At 35.1% G+C, this 18239-nt stretch overlaps 1 protein-coding gene across 4 annotated transcripts; it reads right to left on the minus strand.

Annotated features, from left to right (window-relative positions):
- Positions 1-1542: 1542 nt before the first annotated feature.
- Positions 1543-16927, minus strand: LOC146884496 (putative serine/threonine-protein kinase PIX13). 4 transcript variants are annotated; one of them, XR_014984256.1, is made up of 20 exons: positions 16742-16926; positions 16610-16665; positions 16430-16529; positions 16218-16325; positions 15673-15789; positions 10147-10297; positions 9332-9576; positions 8947-9138; positions 8342-8409; positions 8158-8275; positions 7024-7107; positions 6342-6437; positions 6130-6231; positions 5855-5923; positions 5382-5477; positions 5202-5309; positions 4190-4329; positions 3732-4090; positions 3184-3319; positions 2960-3064 (listed from the first exon to the last, which is right to left on the minus strand). XR_014984256.1 is itself a non-coding variant. In XM_085665817.1 (17 exons), exons 1-17 carry the CDS (start codon positions 16775-16777, stop codon positions 4336-4338), a joined length of 1806 nt encoding a protein of 601 aa, XP_085521943.1. In that variant the 5' UTR covers positions 16778-16927; the 3' UTR covers positions 4199-4335. The 4 variants fall into 4 exon arrangements, 2 of the variants coding, with proteins under 2 accessions (XP_085521944.1, XP_085521943.1); XR_014984255.1 differs by having other exon boundaries at positions 8342-8418; positions 16742-16925; XM_085665817.1 differs by lacking the exons at positions 2960-3064; positions 3184-3319; positions 3732-4090 and having other exon boundaries at positions 4199-4386; positions 8342-8418; positions 16742-16927.
- Positions 16928-18239: the final 1312 nt, after the last annotated feature.

An 18239-nucleotide genomic window follows, 5' to 3' on the forward strand; every position in this document is an offset into this window, starting at 1 on the left:
TTTTTAACATAAGATTAATTATATAAAAGTTATCTAAAATCCAAAACTCAGTGTTTCAATGCATCACTAAACACAGTGTATTAATATTATTTTCTCCTTACTTTTCTTGTTTCTCAGTTTATTTCCTCCCTTTATCTAAAACTTGGGTGACATTTCTGTGGTATGTTCTGACTTCAATATAAAAAGAATTTCTTGAAGATATATAGGCATGTTAGAATATAATCAAGATATTATTTCTTGAATCTTTCTAAAATTTGTTACTTCTTTGAATTAAATAATGAATTTCTTGTAATTATTCTTTTAGTTGCAATCGAAACAGTATTCAAATACGAGAAAAAAAAAAAAAAAAACTATGACTCGTACCTTGAGACGAAAACATAAGCAAATCATAACAAACCAAAATAAAATGTTGAAGTTTTACGTGGATGGTTACAGACAAACGCAAAAATTATAAATTCGACATGGTTAAGTATAATAGTTAAGTGTACTTAAAGAAAGTAAGTGTCAATTAGATTATTCTTGTTGGTGCGGGTTCTGCCTCCTCTCTTTGGTGAATAAGAACGTTGGAAGTTTCTTTAGGAGTTGGATGCAGTAGATAGAACATTGGCTTGAACAATTTGTTGTTCTTGAAAACGATGTTTCTGAAAACATTCTTCTTGGGCTAAAAGCAAAGCTTCTATCTCTTCAACAATGATCGATTCTGGAAGTAACAGCAATGATGAAACTATCATAATTTTCGCTGAGCCCATCAAGAATAGTGTCAGTGTGATCATCGGAAGAGAAAAGAAATATTGAAGGTATGTGTGGGAGAAAAGAAGAACGATCTTGAGTGGGTGTAGAATTGCCATTACCAGCGGTAAAAAAGATGAGGAAGAGGTAGGTCATGATGCCAAAAAAAAAATGACTCTGATACATATATGAATATAGAGAAAGAGAAGAAAAGGAGAGAAGCTGTAAGGCATGACTGATAACACCGTAAATGAGATATATATATAGAGAGAGAACAGATACCAGATAACAGTCAAGTTGTAGTAACTTTCAAGACAATTAATTGCCAACTAATACTATCCTTCAAAAAATTTCAATTAATACTATTGATTTTGCAATAGTTGAATTGAAACCATAAATTTGATACAAGAAAAGAAAATAAAGGGTTAATAATAAATGTAAAGATTTATATTTGTTACTAACTCGTGGTTTCCTTCCGTCACAAGTTTTGTTAATTAATACATATTAATTAAATCAACCATACCAAACCTTATTGAATAAAAATGTTGTGCATAGCTGACGCAATTAAAAAATATAATCTTAGATCATTATGAATAAAAGTTTGTTTTACAATAATTGCTCTACCAGATTCATAATTATTTTTAATTAGTTAATAGTTTAAATTTTGTACACTAATAATGTATAAAACATTAACTTTTAAAAACCTTCTAACAGTATCTCTTAAAAATTTACATTTTTTCAACTAGAAAACTACTATATGCATTACTTCTTCAACTAGAAAAGACTAGTCATCTGTTTAAACAATGATAGACATTGGAATCAAGAAAGACTAGTCAATTTTAATGCAGCCACTATTCTGATACTGTTGTCATGGACCTTGCCATCTGTTTAAACAGAACACAAACGATGATTTACACTTTACAGTACTAATATATGTTTGGTTTACCCGTACAAATCTCTGAGCCAAGAAATACATTAAAAATGAACAAGTGGCAAACTCTTGAATGGAGACAAAACAACACAACCAAAGGGATTAGTTTTCTCAAGAGAAACTAGTAACTACCGTCTTTAAGTGGAGAACGATGGTGCACAGCCTGGTGGGCTTGACGAGTATGATTAGATCGTAATTTAGGCTCCACAGGCTTTTCATTGGCAGCTTGAATTCGCTCCAAACTCTCCAAAACCTCCTTCATTGATGGCCGTTGTTTGGGTTCAGATGCAAGACATTTCAAAGAAAGCTGAGCTATACGGAATGCAGCTTTCGATGGAAACTTTCCTTCCAATCGAGAATCCATAATGCCCTTCAACTTTCTTCTGTCATGCAGGTATGGTTTCACCCACTCTGTTAGATTATGTTGCCCACTTGGACGGTTCGAATCAAGTGCTCGTAGCCCTGTTAGTATTTCCACCAAAACAACTCCAAACCCGTATACATCACTTTTCACATATAGATGCCCTGTATCATAAACAACAATTTCAAGAATCAATTTAAATTTTTAGCCCAATACGGTTGCATCAATAACATCAGACTACACAAAGAGTTTTGGAAAGAGAAAAAATGAAGTTTTACTTAATATGCACTAATATTAGAACAGAGTTATATTACCTGTGGCTACATATTCAGGAGCTGCATAACCGTATGTGCCCATCACCCTTGTTGTCACGTGAGATTGACTAGCTGAAGGACCCAACTTTGCCAAGCCAAAATCAGATATCTTCGCGTTATAAGACTGTAGCATGACAGAAACTAATTAAGTTGTGCACCCAATGGTACATACCGAACTAAAACGATTTCTGAAGAAAAAAAGGTGAAAAGCATTGATTGTGTCAATATGTGGTAACATGGGAGCAGTAAATATATGCGTGTGTTTAGACCAAGATCTCAGTAAATACTTTCTTAAATATACTTCTCTGGTAAATACTTTCTTAAATACACTTCTCTGGTAAATACTTTCTTAAATACACTTCTCTGGTAAATAATTGTAAGAAAGAAAAACAAGAAAAAAAAATTAAATAAACTTCTACACAAGCTAAAATCAGTTGATGTACAAGTTAAAAAGTAAACGTTTAAAGAAGCTAGAAGAGAGCTTCTACGAGTTGATTTATGCATGTGGTAAATTTAACTTACGGAATAATTAATTTTCAATTATATAAGCTTATTTTGCTAAGATTTGTCAGGGTGTTGCGAAGCTCACCCCATCAAGCAAGATATTTGAGGCTTTGAAATCTCTGTAAATTACTTTCTCGGATGTATGCAAGAATGCAAGACCACGAGCTGCTCCAATTGCTATCTTAAGCCTGATGTCCCAAGGAAGTGGTTGAACGGCAGAACCTCCTACAATTAAAATAATGTAGCTTTTAGCTGTAAAATATGCATTTATTTTTCCATTTTATTTCATACTTGAACTGATAAAATATACTTGCCAAGACAGTGGTATCTAATTAAGCACTCACTTCCAAATAGATGATTTTCCAAACTTCCTTTTTGCATGAACTCATACACCAGAAGAAGTTCCGTCTCCTCCAAACAGTATCCCAACAGTTTAACAAGATTAGGATGGGAAAGACGACCAAGAAAGTTTACTTCGGACTGCACCAAATGAATAAACCATTAGTCAATGATTAAATAGTTTGATGAAACAAGTAACAGAACAAGAGATTAATGCACCTATACGAATTTGAGATCTTAGACTTTTGTTTCGTAAAGCAGGTAATTGTCAAATAAGTAAGAAACAGTGTGCTGATTCTGCTACAATTAGCCTTTATCATAAAAGGGAAGGAAAATTGCATGGAATGATTCAGTTATTGTTTAATTAGCCTTAACATTTTTTTTTATTCTAGTTCCAAATACAGAGCATGTGTTTGCTTAAAATCTTTTGGGGCAAGCAGAAGATGCATAAAATTTCATAGAAATTACATAAGATAAATGATATGTCAGAGAAAGCAGGAGGAGAAAAGTAAAAGGCGTTTGGTACAGTTATCCACATCACATGAAGAATTACCCGCCACTCTTCAATTCCTTGTAAGCTTTCAGAGTTGAGTTTTTTGACGGCAATGACTGTTCCGCTTCCACCCTTTGACGCGCCCTTCTCTTCAAGCCAACCCTTGAAGACTTTTCCAAAACCTCCCTCTCCAAGAACCGTATCAGCCCTGAAATTCCTAGTTGCAGCTTTCAAGTCGGCAAAGGAGAAAATCCTCAAATTAGAGGTGGGTAAGATCTGTCCAGTTGGATAAGGTTGATCATCGCTTGACACTGAGAACTTGCTATTTACGGAGCTGTTCCCACTTCCAGAAGTAGTAGTAGTTGTGGTTGTGGTAGTAGTATAGCTGCCGCTGATGGTCTGAGATGTCGCCGGCGTGGCTAAACAGCGATGCGATGAATTAGCGAAGGGAAAAACATAAATGAAACGAAAACATGTGGGAAACAAAAGGAACTCAGAGGAAAAGGTAAAGAACAAACCTGTACTAAGGTTACCGGTGGTTGTTGGGGTTACCTCGCTGTGAGGCTGAGAACCCCAGCAGTTTCCCATTGAAACGGTGCCGAAAGAACAATTTTGTGGCTCCTTCGATCGGTGAAGACCAGACCTTGGTGCCACTTTCCTTATTTCAAAAGTTGACAATGGAAGGATCAACATTATCTTTATAGCAATATATCGCCTACAATACAAAATAAGCTCAATCTATTTATTCATTTTTGAGACAATATTGATCTCTGGTAAAGTTTATTTAGGCATTGAAAAACTTCTTTAGAGCAATATTTACTGGAATTGTTGGGATTATAATCTGTCTTAATGCTAACTAGAAAGGTGAAAGTTGACATCAAGTTATGAACATCCACTATTGAACACATATTCTATGCTTTTAGACCTTATTTTCCTAAAAAGCTAAATAAATTAAGTTTTTAATAATTTATTTAGGAAAATAAATAATTGAGCATTCTGATGTGTTTTGTGAGTGTTTCCTTAGAGCCAAGTAATAAATTAAAGAATTTTGCCTAAGCTAGGCTTACTATTCCTTTAAGCAAGGAAAAACATAGACTTGCTAAAAGAAGGCTGCTTAAGTTAGGCCAACTACTCCTTCAATCTAGCAACTCACTTAAGCAAGGCCAATTGCTTGCTTATGCTTTTAGCTCACTTAAATTAGGCAAATTACTTGCTTAAGCTAAAAAGTCATTGAGGAAACATTTTATCATATTAAAGGCTTGCTCAAAAGAGATGTAGATTAGGGTCCAAAAAATTCTCTATAAATATCCCAGCAAACATGTGTTGACAGAAGTTTGGTGTTAGGAGAAAGATCTAGACACTTGGAAATAAATCTGAAAAACATTTCTCAAGTTTTTTGTGGGAAGAATGATGAGGTGAATAGGGTCATTTCCCTGTCATGATAGATAGTCATGCTATGCTGAGGATTCTGTGCATATAAGCTATACACAAGAATTAATAACTGCAATGAATATATTTTAGTAGTCATACCTTAGCTAATTGGATGAAAGCTTTTTCCCAAGCTATTGCCTTCCCATTCTCATCTCCAACTTTCATAATTGCATTATTCACAGGGTACGTGATAACAAATGCAGAAGCCTGGAATAGGATAATCATCATAGCAGAAAGTATTGGATAAAAAGGCATCTATACAAAATCCAAGATTCTTACCTCAGAATAATTGTTCCCGGAAAACCCTCCCAAGGCCACAGTTGGCTCAAGAGGAGCCTTAAATGCACTAAAGCATGTTTCTGTAGAAGTGTAATGCTGAGGATGACAATCATATAATTAGAGCCCACATATATCAGATACAGAGACAAATCACAACAACACTTTCAAGTCTTATTTCGTATAACCTACAAGAAGTAATTATGTATAGAAGAACCAAGGCAGCATTACACGTTCAATTGAATACATTTGACGTAAAAGGCTACACTACAAAGAAAAAAAAAATGAAAAAGCAGTAATCCATCCATACCTACACAAATACTTTAACTTGAATTAGTATACTTATTGGAATTTAGTGCCTCTTAAAACATTAATCCTTTTGCTTTAAAATTCTTATCTGCTCATAAAGTAAACTGCTTTAAATTAAAATCTTCTGAATAACAAGGGCAACTCATAATCAGATTATAGAAGTTTACCTGAAAACAGTACTCAGCATGTTCAACACCTCCATAGTCGTCATAATTGTCAGGGTCCATTTGAAAATACTAATGGAATAAAAATAATGACAAATAGGGAAATCAAATTAAGAATCCTAGGTAAGCCACACAAAAAAATAGTAAATTGCAATAGAACTGAATAGGAAAAGCCAGTTGGTTGTACAACTTACAGATAATAGAAGCCAAATAATTAATTATTTGCAATACACAATAAAAAGTACTACAGAAATAGTTTGGAAAGAAGTGGGTTAGACCTGCAAAATACTTTGAGTGGCACAATCTTCGCCTAAAGGCTTCAAGCAAATGTCACTCAGAGATACCAACGAACCAGAATAATTTGCTAGAATTCCATCAACCTGTTGGAATATTGAAACAATCAACGTATTTCTTTAATAAAAATGTCCCACCGAAAATAAAGTGGCTACATTTAAATTCTAGTAAGTGAAAAGAACTGAAATTTAAACACCTTTTCCTGTATTTGAAAAAGCAATTCAATATTTTCTTCTGTTATGATACTTGGAGGCTTGTCATGCTTGGATTCTGGGATTGTTGCTAATATGAGCTGAAATGTACACATTTTAAAATATGATTTACTACAGATAGAATAATCGTTGGAAATAAGAAAGAAATGTAATAAAAAAGTGAAGAGGAAACTATGGTTGATTTCATATTTAAAAAAACAATTACTTACTTAAAGGGTGAAATTAGAAAAAATTGTAGACACCAAAAGAGTAGTTAAAAAGGAAATCCCCTTTATTAATGTTATAAATTATAAATTATTGTTTACGTACACTATATATCTTATCATTTATTTGATATTTTCTTGAAACTAACATAAAACTAAGACTAAAACAGAAAACAAATCAAATTCAAACAGCTTTAAATGGAATTGGATTGGATTTAAATTTAAACTACACCAAATACATGATGAACTACAAAAACCAAAGCAATTGGTTTGGATTGGATATTTTATCTCTTCAAAAGTTCAAAACTTATCCAATTGAACCCGCAACCACTCTTACAAATGAGCAGACACGCTAGATAATACATTCACAATAAGAGGCAGCTTAATTTTGGTAACTAGATTGCATGCACCGAATTACAAGACCAAAAAGAAAAAGTAAAACAAATTATAAGCAAACCGAAACCTGTTCAATTCGATAGAATGGAGCAAGATGACTATCAAAAAAGTCTTTCTCTTCAGCTGCCTTACTCCCAGGACCAACCCATAACTGCAGCACAAAGAAGAAAGCAAGGCCAATACTCTTCAAGTTCAAGAAGAAAATAAGTTTCACGAGCATATATATTCATCTGAAACTTATCCGTAGCACCACTTTTTAAAACTTCTTACCTTTATATAGTGACTCTAGATTAAGCACTATAAAATATTTTGAAGTATGCTGAGGAGGAAGGACTAAAGAAAACCTATTCTTAAAGAGGCAGTGAGAGCAAGTAACACGTTCAGAAAATAAATGTCCTTCATCAATTAAAAGAACAAAAAAACAAGCACAAAATTTCAATGAAATATCACAAATTCTTAAAAATTCAGGAATTAAAGCCCAGATATTGACTGCTATGTTATCCATAAAGTGCAGGCAGAAAGAAAGGTTGTTTACATCACATCAACCTCTGGATGGTTTTTTTTTTTTTGTTTAGACCACTTTTTTGTTGTACTATAATCCTTTACAAAAATATTTTCCATCACATTATTTATCAGTAAAGGTTTGCAGAGTAAAACAATTTTAATTGGCTTAAGCTGTTATGCAAATGTGCTTAACAAAACAAACCAGAAACCAACACACCGGAATCTAATGGCAAGAATGCAACAATTAGAAGAAAGACGGTTATTTATGATACAGATGAATTACAGCAGAAAGATGATTCTACTGCTACTGACAATGTCCTACAGAAAGCTACTTAATTTCCTCCAAAATTACCTATTTAATAACTACCTACCCATCTTTCATTTCTCTCTCTGCCACCAAGTCATCCCCTCCAATTTCCCTTATATTACTCCTAGTTTAGACTCTCCGAATTTTATACCTATGCAAATTGCTGGACTATCTGCCTATTAGAACCCAAAATATGGTTTCAGGTCATAAACCTTAACATTTAACAATGTGTTCCAACAGGTCATCCAAACATGTATAGGGGGAGATTAGAAAATATCAAACCAAAATATTATTTGTCAGGCAGGAAATAGATAAACAATTTGTGCATATGGAAGTTACAGAAACAAATCCAAAATTGTAGACTGTATGCTACAGCTGTAAATATGGTACCTTCTCAGGCCGGGTCTCCACCTCAAAACGAAGCAGACCCAAACAAAGCAAAACAACAATTGCCAAAGAGGAACAAAGCACAATTGTGGGTTTTTTAGCAGCCCATCTTCCATATGTCCTGGATGCAAAACAAAACAAAGTTTATGTGATTATAAACCTAACAAGAACTACCAGAACCACTGACCTGTAAAAGCTAGATAGGCATCCTTGAACAAAAGAAAATTGCACCACATTCTGCCCTTGAGGATCTATCTGTTGCTCCTTTTATTTGCAAAGACAAAATCAACAATATCACAATGAGTAATGAGTAAAACTGCTCATTATAGAAGTGCAATAAATGATTTAACTCTTCACATGTAGAATTGGTGTGATTGTTATCAAAAACAATTCTTTACAAAACTCTTTGGATAACCACACAGTTTTCATTTTTCTTTCTCATATCAAGAGTCTTGGTGACTCTCTTTGTTAAATTGAAGATATTCAATCTCTTCTAAAGAACACTTTGATTCTATTCTTGGAGATCTTCCTCAAGATTCTATTACCATTAAAGAAGTTGAGGGTTTAATTCTTGCACAAGAATTCCTCATTATCTATGTTTCAATGTAAACCCAGTATGCTCTTGCATGAATTGATATCTAGACTGTTAAAGTATAAAAATCATTCTTTTCACTTCAATTAACAAATAGCTTTTACAACAGTTGGTTTCCGCAATAATAATAACAACAATTAAAATCTTCATTTCGAATTCCAAAATGGATGGGCCAATACCAAACAAGCTTTTGCACATACCTCTGCGTGATGATTTCCATCCTTTGGGAGGTGAGAAAAACTACTCCCTTCATCAACCCTGTCATTCAACAACGGTTCCACGCTAGATTCAGGTCTCCCCCTTCCTCTTCTCCTCTGCAGTAATGCCCACCCAAACAACACAAAAACCAATACAATGTACAAGATGGCCAATGAAAAATCCACACACCTGACCTGTAGGTATCATTATACAAAAACCAATTTCACAACATGCATCAAAGATAAACGACAGCTTTTCAGTAGACAACTAAATGTTGCACAAGATCAGTGAGGCAATAATTTGGAGAGAAAGAAAAGGCAGAACTTATTCAGTCATAAAGCAAGTGAAAATTAATCATAGAAAAGGTTATGCATCTACTGTTTCAACCTTTAAAGACCCAATTCTAATGGTGCAGGGATCTTTGCTGGGTGGAGAAGGTTCAGGATCCGCGCAAACAGATGAAGAAGGACAATCACCACAAGAGCAACCCAGTGAAGTGTCATTACATGAATATACAGATGCATTCATAGGTTTCATTGGAGATGGATCAAAAGTGGCTGTCTTAAAAAGTATAGAATAAGGAGAACCAGGAAATCCAGGAGGAACTTTCTGACCAAGAAATTCAAACCACTCTGGCAATGATAATCAGACACAATACACATTAGCAGAAGAAGAGCAAGTATAATACATTCCCAAATTGAGATAAAGGGAAAAGGAAATATTCAATGGTAACAAAAAAACAAAAATATCAGAAGCAGCAACAAAGTGCCAAAATATGAATAAGAAAAAAATGTCCACATCTACATGGGAGGATGTTTTGTGTGTTGGCTAAACCTGTATAACTCCAGTCTACCATGGTACTACAGACATGGCAAAAATATGTCTACATCTACATAGGATGATCTTTTGTGTATCTTTTTCATGGCTAAACCTGTATAACGGCAGTCTAACTCAGTACAACAGACATGGCAAAAATATGTCCACAACTAGATAGGATGATCCTTTGCTAACATAACTTCGATTTCCAATTTTCCCATTTATTGATGTGCAAAACTAAAGATCCATTCCCAAATTAAAGACACATTCACAATTAACATACGAATACAAGATGGGGGAGTTGTTCTAATTAGGACGGTAATACCACTTCATAACAGAGTTCATAAATTCCCTAAAATAAATCTCCCTATATTTTAATGGATCACCTTCAAAATTGCTAGCTCCAGCTCCAACAAAATCTATGGCCCTTGTATTCATTGTCCCAAACTTTACATCCTTACATGACTCATATAGACCTTCGCCAAAAGTTTCAGTTACATAGAAATCAATGCCATCCACAGTCATATTACCATTAACCTGAAATGAACACAGGATGGTCGATATCAATTTATAGTTTAGTGTAATTACAAGACTAAACCACAAAAAAAATCTATTACTATATAATATAACAAAATGTTGAGTCAAAAGAAAATATTTTGTCAGGTTAAAAGAAGATATAGTAACCCCAAATCCTGAATGACCCTGTTAGAGCACAAATTCTTGGCAAGGAAAGACTTCCCACTTCCCTCCCTTCTTGAAGTCTTCTATATTTTCCAAGGTGAGGTTTCTCATCGAATTGTCATGATGAATGACCTCCACTACAAGAGCTGTCATGTTCTTTGAAAAGGCTTCCAAACTGAGATCTCAAACCCTGGGAATACAACACTCAACTCAAAAGGGAAGGAGGAATGTTGTTGCTCTCATTGTAAGAAATTTGGTTAGACCAATGAGACTTGCTTCAAGTCACTTGGAAAGGAGAAAGTTCTAATTCATTTGGCAGAACTAAAAGGTACCCTCTTCAATTGAAAAAGGAATGTGTGCACTAGGTGTTGAAATTGAACCTCTAAAACTCACGGATTTTATCAGTAACCCATCTTCTAGTACTTGCTCTCTAACAATGATTGGTGAGAATCTCAATTCCTATTTTATTGTTTCTGAAATTGTATGTAAGGAATCTGTTGGCAAAAGCAAATACAAGTCTAAATGCTGAAGCAAGATTTTGATGATGATAAAAGAAGCTTGAAAGCCATCTGGAAGTCAATATGAAGAACATGCGTTGTTATGTTTAAAACTATTTTGTAAAGTATAATTAGAATAGTTAGAATCAATATGCAAAAAGCAAATTCTGGTATTTCTCGAAAAATCAAAGTGATAATCGATTATCACTTAGGATAATCGATTATCCTGAGCTGAGTTAATTTTTTCAGGAAAACACTGGAATAATCGATTATCACCTCTGATAATCGATTATCTGTTCAAAAATTTGTTTTTCAGAAAACACACTGCAATAATCGATTATCATTATCCTGGTCAGTTGGACGCGACTGTTCAGTTTTTGACCTAATTTCTGGAACCTCTATTTAAGGAACATCATAGTTACTTCTCACTTACCTTTTTGAGAAACTAGAGTGCCAGTGTTGTGACTGCAAAGAAAGTTCTCTGAGTGTTCTCAAAAGAAGCTTTGAAAAACTTAGTGTGGGTAGAGCGATAACTTTTTCTGAGAGGTGTTCTAGGAGATTGAGTGCTGCTGCTGTTACTAGGAAAGCTAAGGTCAAGGTTTTCTGTGTGATTCAGAGAAAGGTGTTCATCTCTTGTGTGTTCAAGAGAGGTGTTTTCTTTCCTTACTCTTTTTACTATCTGATTGTAAATCTGTTATTTGTTAGTGATTTAGTTAAATCTCGTTTTTGAGAGATTAATAACTGGACGTAGGGTTTTTTGATCCGAACCAGTATAAATACTTGTGTTCAATCTTCTTCTCTATCTCTTTATTTCATCTGTTATTGTGTTTAAAGAAATTAATATTTGATTTAATCGATAAATTTTGGAAAAATTTTAAAGTATTAATTTTATTACTTAAAACCAATTCACCCCCCTCTTGGTTTTTGTCCAAACGCTTAAACATTCCGCTGCGCGATACCAACAATTGGTATCAGAGCTTGCTTTGATAGTTATTCAAATTTTTTCAAAAATGGTGGGACAAAATCAAACTTTTGCTGAGAGTGCATCTATCAACAGACCTCCTTTATTTACTGGTGAAAATTATCCTTTCTGGAAAGTTAGGATGCAAATTTTTCTAGAATCTGTTGATAGAGGTATTTGGGATGTTGTGTTAAATGATCCATTTGTTCCTGTTGATATTGTAAATGATGTGCAGGAACCAAAGTCATTCTCGCAATGGACAACAGACGAAAATAGACGAGCCCAGTATGATGTAAAAGCTAGAAATATAATTTTATCTACTTTAACCCTAGATGAGTTTTACAGGATCTCAGTCTGCACCAGTGCACAAGATATGTGGGAAATATTGCGTGTGACCCATGAAGGAACAGACGATGTGAAAAGGGCACGCAAGAACTCCTTGATCCAAGAATACGAAATGTTTCGGATGCAACAAGGAGAAACTATCTACGATGTGCAGAAACGATTCACACACATCGTCAATCATCTCAGAGGTCTAGGTAAAACTTTTGACACTGGTGAATTAAATATAAAAAATCTTAAATCCTTGAACAGGACTTGGCAGCCGAAGGTGACAACCATCACGGAGTCACAAAATCTTGCAACAATGACGATGGCGGCCCTATTTGAAAAGCTGAGAGTGCATGAACTTGAACTGGGTACACTAAATGAAGAAGAAGATATTGGAAGAAAGAACATTGCCTTCAAAACTGAAGTGGTTAAAGGCAAAATGCAAAAGGAATAAATTTCATCTGCTTCAAGGAGTTTTCCGCAATTTTGTTTGCCTCAGTGGTGTTATGAGATTGTTCATCAGAGACATTTACACCTTTGTACTCACAAATACGAGAGATTAGCAAGGAATACGAGAGTGGATATTGAGGCAATCTCTTGGCTTTGAGCATTGTGTCAAGAATGATGTTTGGCCAATGGATAGGAATGTGATTGAGCATAACATAGATGATCATGAGATCTGCTTCACTGCACTATTCGTGATTTGTACCACGTGGACATAAAATCCAGACAATAAGATAGTGAAGTAGACGCTCATCAACTTTGAGAGGTCCTGCTAGCAATTGTCGGCCTATTTCTTGATCTGGTCTTCGCATAAAGGATCTATAGGCGAATATTCTGTTGAATCGTTCAATGCCAGCAGTGAGGATTGAAGATGTGCCATCATGAACGAGAAATTGAGCAACATTTTCCCAAATATCATCATCCAGAATGATGTCGAAGCCTTTCACTTTTGTAAACCCACTCCATCTCTGAATTTGTAGTTGAAGTAGAAGGCTCGTACCAAATCGGGATAGTAGGTGCCTTGCATCTCTGTGAAGAATTTGACCCCTTGTTCAGCAAGAAAAGCAGGAATTGTGAAACATCAATTGACAAACCATTGAGATTTGATGAATTTCGGAGTGATAAGGGGCATGTCTTTCCACAATATGATGAATTCAGATCTTCTATCTTCATTTGAAATCCAACCTTCAATGGAGGCAGTCCTAGGTGCAGTTGAGGGTTGAGGAGCACGAGATGCAGTTCTTCTGCGGGTAGGAATCTTCCTACAAGAAGGTTCAGCCATTGTTGAAGTGAAGGAGAAGGAAACTTTGAGAGTTTTTTTTTTTTTTTGAGAAAATGAGTTTCTTTGAAGGTGAGAAAAGAGTGTACTAGCGACCAAAATGGCTGATATTTGATAATCGATTATTACATGTCGTTGGACCAAATAATTTCAAAAACTAGCCGTTGTAACGGCTAGATTTGCATTAAAATACATGTATATGGTCGTTGGAGACATTCCTCTATAAATATCAGCCATTTTGGTCGCTGGTACACTCTTTTCTCATCTTCAAAGAAACTCTCATTTTCTCAAAAAAAAAAAATCTCAAAGCTTCCTTCTCCTTCACTTCAACAATGGCTGAACCTTCTCGTAGGAAGATTCCTACCCGCAGAAGAACTGCATCTCGTGCTCCTCAACCCTCAACTGCACCTAGGACTGCCTCCATTGAAGGTTGGATTTCAGATGAAGATAGAAGATCTGAATTCATCACATTGTGGAAAGACAAGCCCCATCTCACTCCGAAATTCATCAAATCTCAATGGTTTGTCAATCGACGTTTCACAATTCCTGCTTTTCTTGCTGAACAAGGGGTCAAATTCTTCACAGAGATGCAAGGCACCTACTATCCCGATTTGGTACGAGCCTTCTACTTCAACTACAAATTCAGAGATGGAGTGGGTTTTACAAAAGTGAAAGGCTTCGACATCATTCTGGATGATGATATTTGGGAAAATGTTGCTCAATTTCCCATTCATGATGGCACATCTTCAATCCTCACTACTGGCATTGAACGATTCAACAGAATATTCGCCTATAGATCCTTTATGCGAAGACCGGATCAAGAAATAGGCCGACAATTGCTAGCAGGACCTCTCAAAGTTGATGAGCGGCTACTTCACTATCTTATTGTCTGGATTTTATGTCCACGTGGTACAAATCACGCACAGTGCAGTGAAGCAGATCTCATAATCATCTATTCTATGTTCAATCACATTCCTATCCATTGGCCAAGGATCATTCTTGACACAATGCTCAAAGCCAAGAGATTGCCTTAATATCCACTCCCGTATTCCTTGCTAATCTCTCGTATTTGTGAGTACAAAGGTGTAAATGTCTCTGATGAACAATCTCATAACACCACTGAGGCAAACAAAATTGCGGAAAACTCCTTGAAGCAGATGAAATTTATTCCTTTTGGGAATACTTACATTCACAAGGATGATATGCCTCCCTCAGACCATGAAGAAGAAGAAAATCCTCCCACTGCTCCTATTCCCCCTGTTGACACAAATATTGGAGCATCCAGTGGTGTTGGTGGCTCATCCTCTTCTTTAGAGGATCACATTTTAAACCTAAACCAAAGACTTGAAGAATTCTTTCTCCTCTCCACTCACCGACATGAAGAAGTCACTGGCATAATTAGAAGACTGGATTCTAGGATTTCTAATTTAGAACATTTTAAAGAAGTCACTGGCTTAATTCTAGGACTAAATTCACCCCCCTCTTGGTTTTTGTCCAAACGCTTAAACATTCCGCTGCGCGATACCAACAGAATCTTGGGCTTTAGATTCTTGTATGCAAATAAAATAATTTGGTTGGGTGGTATTATTACTAAAGCATGTTCATGAAATATTTGTTTCTCTCTTCTTTAAAAAATAAATAGCAAAAGTCTTAGCCCATTAGGTGAGATCCGCTAAATGGATCACACAATGCTATTCAGTTTGATTAAAGACCAAATCTTCATTGATATCATTGACCACTAGATCCCTTCCTCTAAATGACTTCCTCCAATGTCTTTAGCCTCCCTTCTCCCCATTATAAAACCATGCAATCCACTCTCCTCACTAATGTCTCCTATGGTCTTATTTCTTGTGCCCAAACCATTTGTTCCCAATTAAAAGATAAAAATATAACAACGTTGTACCTTATGCAAACAAGAAAGTTTTGGGTTAGTAAAAAGAAGGAAAATCACACCAGCAATACAATGGCAAATTATTGCGGTATTCAAAAATCATACACCTTTTTGTACATACCTAAAGACCAGCACAACCACGAAAGTGCACAAGTTAACATACTAGTTATTTATAAAACATTCTCGTAACCAAAAAAGTGCCATCCGAAAATATAAAATATCAAGAAAACAGTGTTACTGCAAAACAAGTTCGGAAAAGGAAAGCCTGACCTCTAAAATAGAAGTCACATTGATGAATAAACTCTGATTAGGAGAGCAAGAAAGTTCACAAAAAAGATTTAGGAAATTCCTCAAGCATGATGGACAGCCCACTAAAATTGGTACCGCCTGCAATATACAATACATTTATGTTACTGCATTATAAACACAAACAAAATTCAGATAAGGGTTGCTTGGTGAATATATCACGTCAGCGAGATGATTAATGAGAGTAGTAAGAGAATATTAATAAAGTAATTAGACATAAACTGTGCACATCCTCCCTCGTCTCCTCTATATTATCCCTGCATATTAGATAAGATTTTAAGATAAGCTGGACTAAATAAATAAAAGAAGCAATTTATCATAAGCGGAAAGAGCAGTTTCCGACACGAACAGGCGATATCACAACCTCATATTTAGCCAAGAGCAAGCTAACGTAACCGGCCACAGCCAAAATCACTAAGCACATGCATCTCTTGTATTTCACATTTAACCAAGAAAACGAGTTACACACATAAAACCAGAGGCTGCGATAGCAGAGAAAGATAACTTGCCTGTTGAACTTGGACTCTTAGTGTGTCAAACTGATCCGCCGTACAGCAAACATTTCCCGTAATAGTGGGACACAAACTTTGAATTTTGGCAGACAGCAGGTCGTCAGGCTGGAGTTAGAAACCAAAGCAGCAGAAAGCGGTTAAATCAAAGAATGGTGAAGGTGGTGGGGCATGGGCATCATCAAGAAGTAAATAACAGATGAACGAATTACCTTGACTGAAGGAGAACCATAGGGACAGTTGAGAGCCTTCCCATCACTGCGTTGACCGCATATATCATACATTGCGCAGTATTCTTCAGAATGTTTAGCCCTAAGAGAAATTAAATGATTATTACAAATTACTGGTTTGGAAAATGTGAAGATCATCTCCAAAAGTATATTTAGTCATACCTATACGTTTCATGCTGTGACGCTGCAGAGAGCGAAGGCGAAGATAGCAAGAATACCTACGTAGTTATGGCAGCGTGGTCAAAGTTCAAGTCAACGAAGCGATCGATGAAATAGAGAGAAATAAATTCTTGCCTGTAACAGAAAAGCAACGGAGAAGATGATATCCATTGTCGTTCAGTGGAGATTGCAAAGAAAGGTAACGCAGAAGAATATCACTCGATGATCCTCCCACTACTCAGTAATACTCACGCGCGGGACACGAGTCCTGCGTGCCTTCGTTTCTTAATGTCTTCTTTCTTGCCTCTTCCTCTAAACGGAACCTACAAGGCCAGTTATTCTATGTGGGCCCTTTTTTTCCACCAATATCTTTCTCAACAAAAATCGTCTTGTATTCTTTCTTTACAACTTCTTTTTTAACGTATTTTAATTTATTTTATTTATTACAGAATTATACAATAAATTTCGAATCATATATTTAAATATTTTTTTATATAAAAGTAAATTATCGCTAAACTCAATATAAAAAAGTTTAAAAGTTAAATTTGTTTCATTTTATTTACAATTGATTATAAATCCAAAAGCAATTTTTTATGCTGTGGAAAACAAAAACATAAAGAAGAATTTTTAACATAAGATTAATTATATAAAAGTTATCTAAAATCCAAAACTCAGTGTTTCAATGCATCACTAAACACAGTGTATTAATATTATTTTCTCCTTACTTTTCTTGTTTCTCAGTTTATTTCCTCCCTTTATCTAAAACTTGGGTGACATTTCTGTGGTATGTTCTGACTTCAATATAAAAAGAATTTCTTGAAGATATATAGGCATGTTAGAATATAATCAAGATATTATTTCTTGAATCTTTCTAAAATTTGTTACTTCTTTGAATTAAATAATGAATTTCTTGTAATTATTCTTTTAGTTGCAATCGAAACAGTATTCAAATACGAGAAAAAAAAAAAAAAAAAACTATGACTCGTACCTTGAGACGAAAACATAAGCAAATCATAACAAACCAAAATAAAATGTTGAAGTTTTACGTGGATGGTTACAGACAAACGCAAAAATTATAAATTCGACATGGTTAAGTATAATAGTTAAGTGTACTTAAAGAAAGTAAGTGTCAATTAGATTATTCTTGTTGGTGCGGGTTCTGCCTCCTCTCTTTGGTGAATAAGAACGTTGGAAGTTTCTTTAGGAGTTGGATGCAGTAGATAGAACATTGGCTTGAACAATTTGTTGTTCTTGAAAACGATGTTTCTGAAAACATTCTTCTTGGGCTAAAAGCAAAGCTTCTATCTCTTCAACAATGATCGATTCTGGAAGTAACAGCAATGATGAAACTATCATAATTTTCGCTGAGCCCATCAAGAATAGTGTCAGTGTGATCATCGGAAGAGAAAAGAAATATTGAAGGTATGTGTGGGAGAAAAGAAGAACGATCTTGAGTGGGTGTAGAATTGCCATTACCAGCGGTAAAAAAGATGAGGAAGAGGTAGGTCATGATGCCAAAAAAAAAATGACTCTGATACATATATGAATATAGAGAAAGAGAAGAAAAGGAGAGAAGCTGTAAGGCATGACTGATAACACCGTAAATGAGATATATATATAGAGAGAGAGAACA

Source organism: Vigna unguiculata, chromosome 8 (genome assembly GCF_037176805.1).
Source record: "Vigna unguiculata cultivar grain cowpea cultivar isolate G323 ecotype 2 chromosome 8, ASM3717680v1, whole genome shotgun sequence".
Classification (NCBI taxonomy): Eukaryota; Viridiplantae; Streptophyta; class Magnoliopsida; order Fabales; family Fabaceae; genus Vigna; species Vigna unguiculata.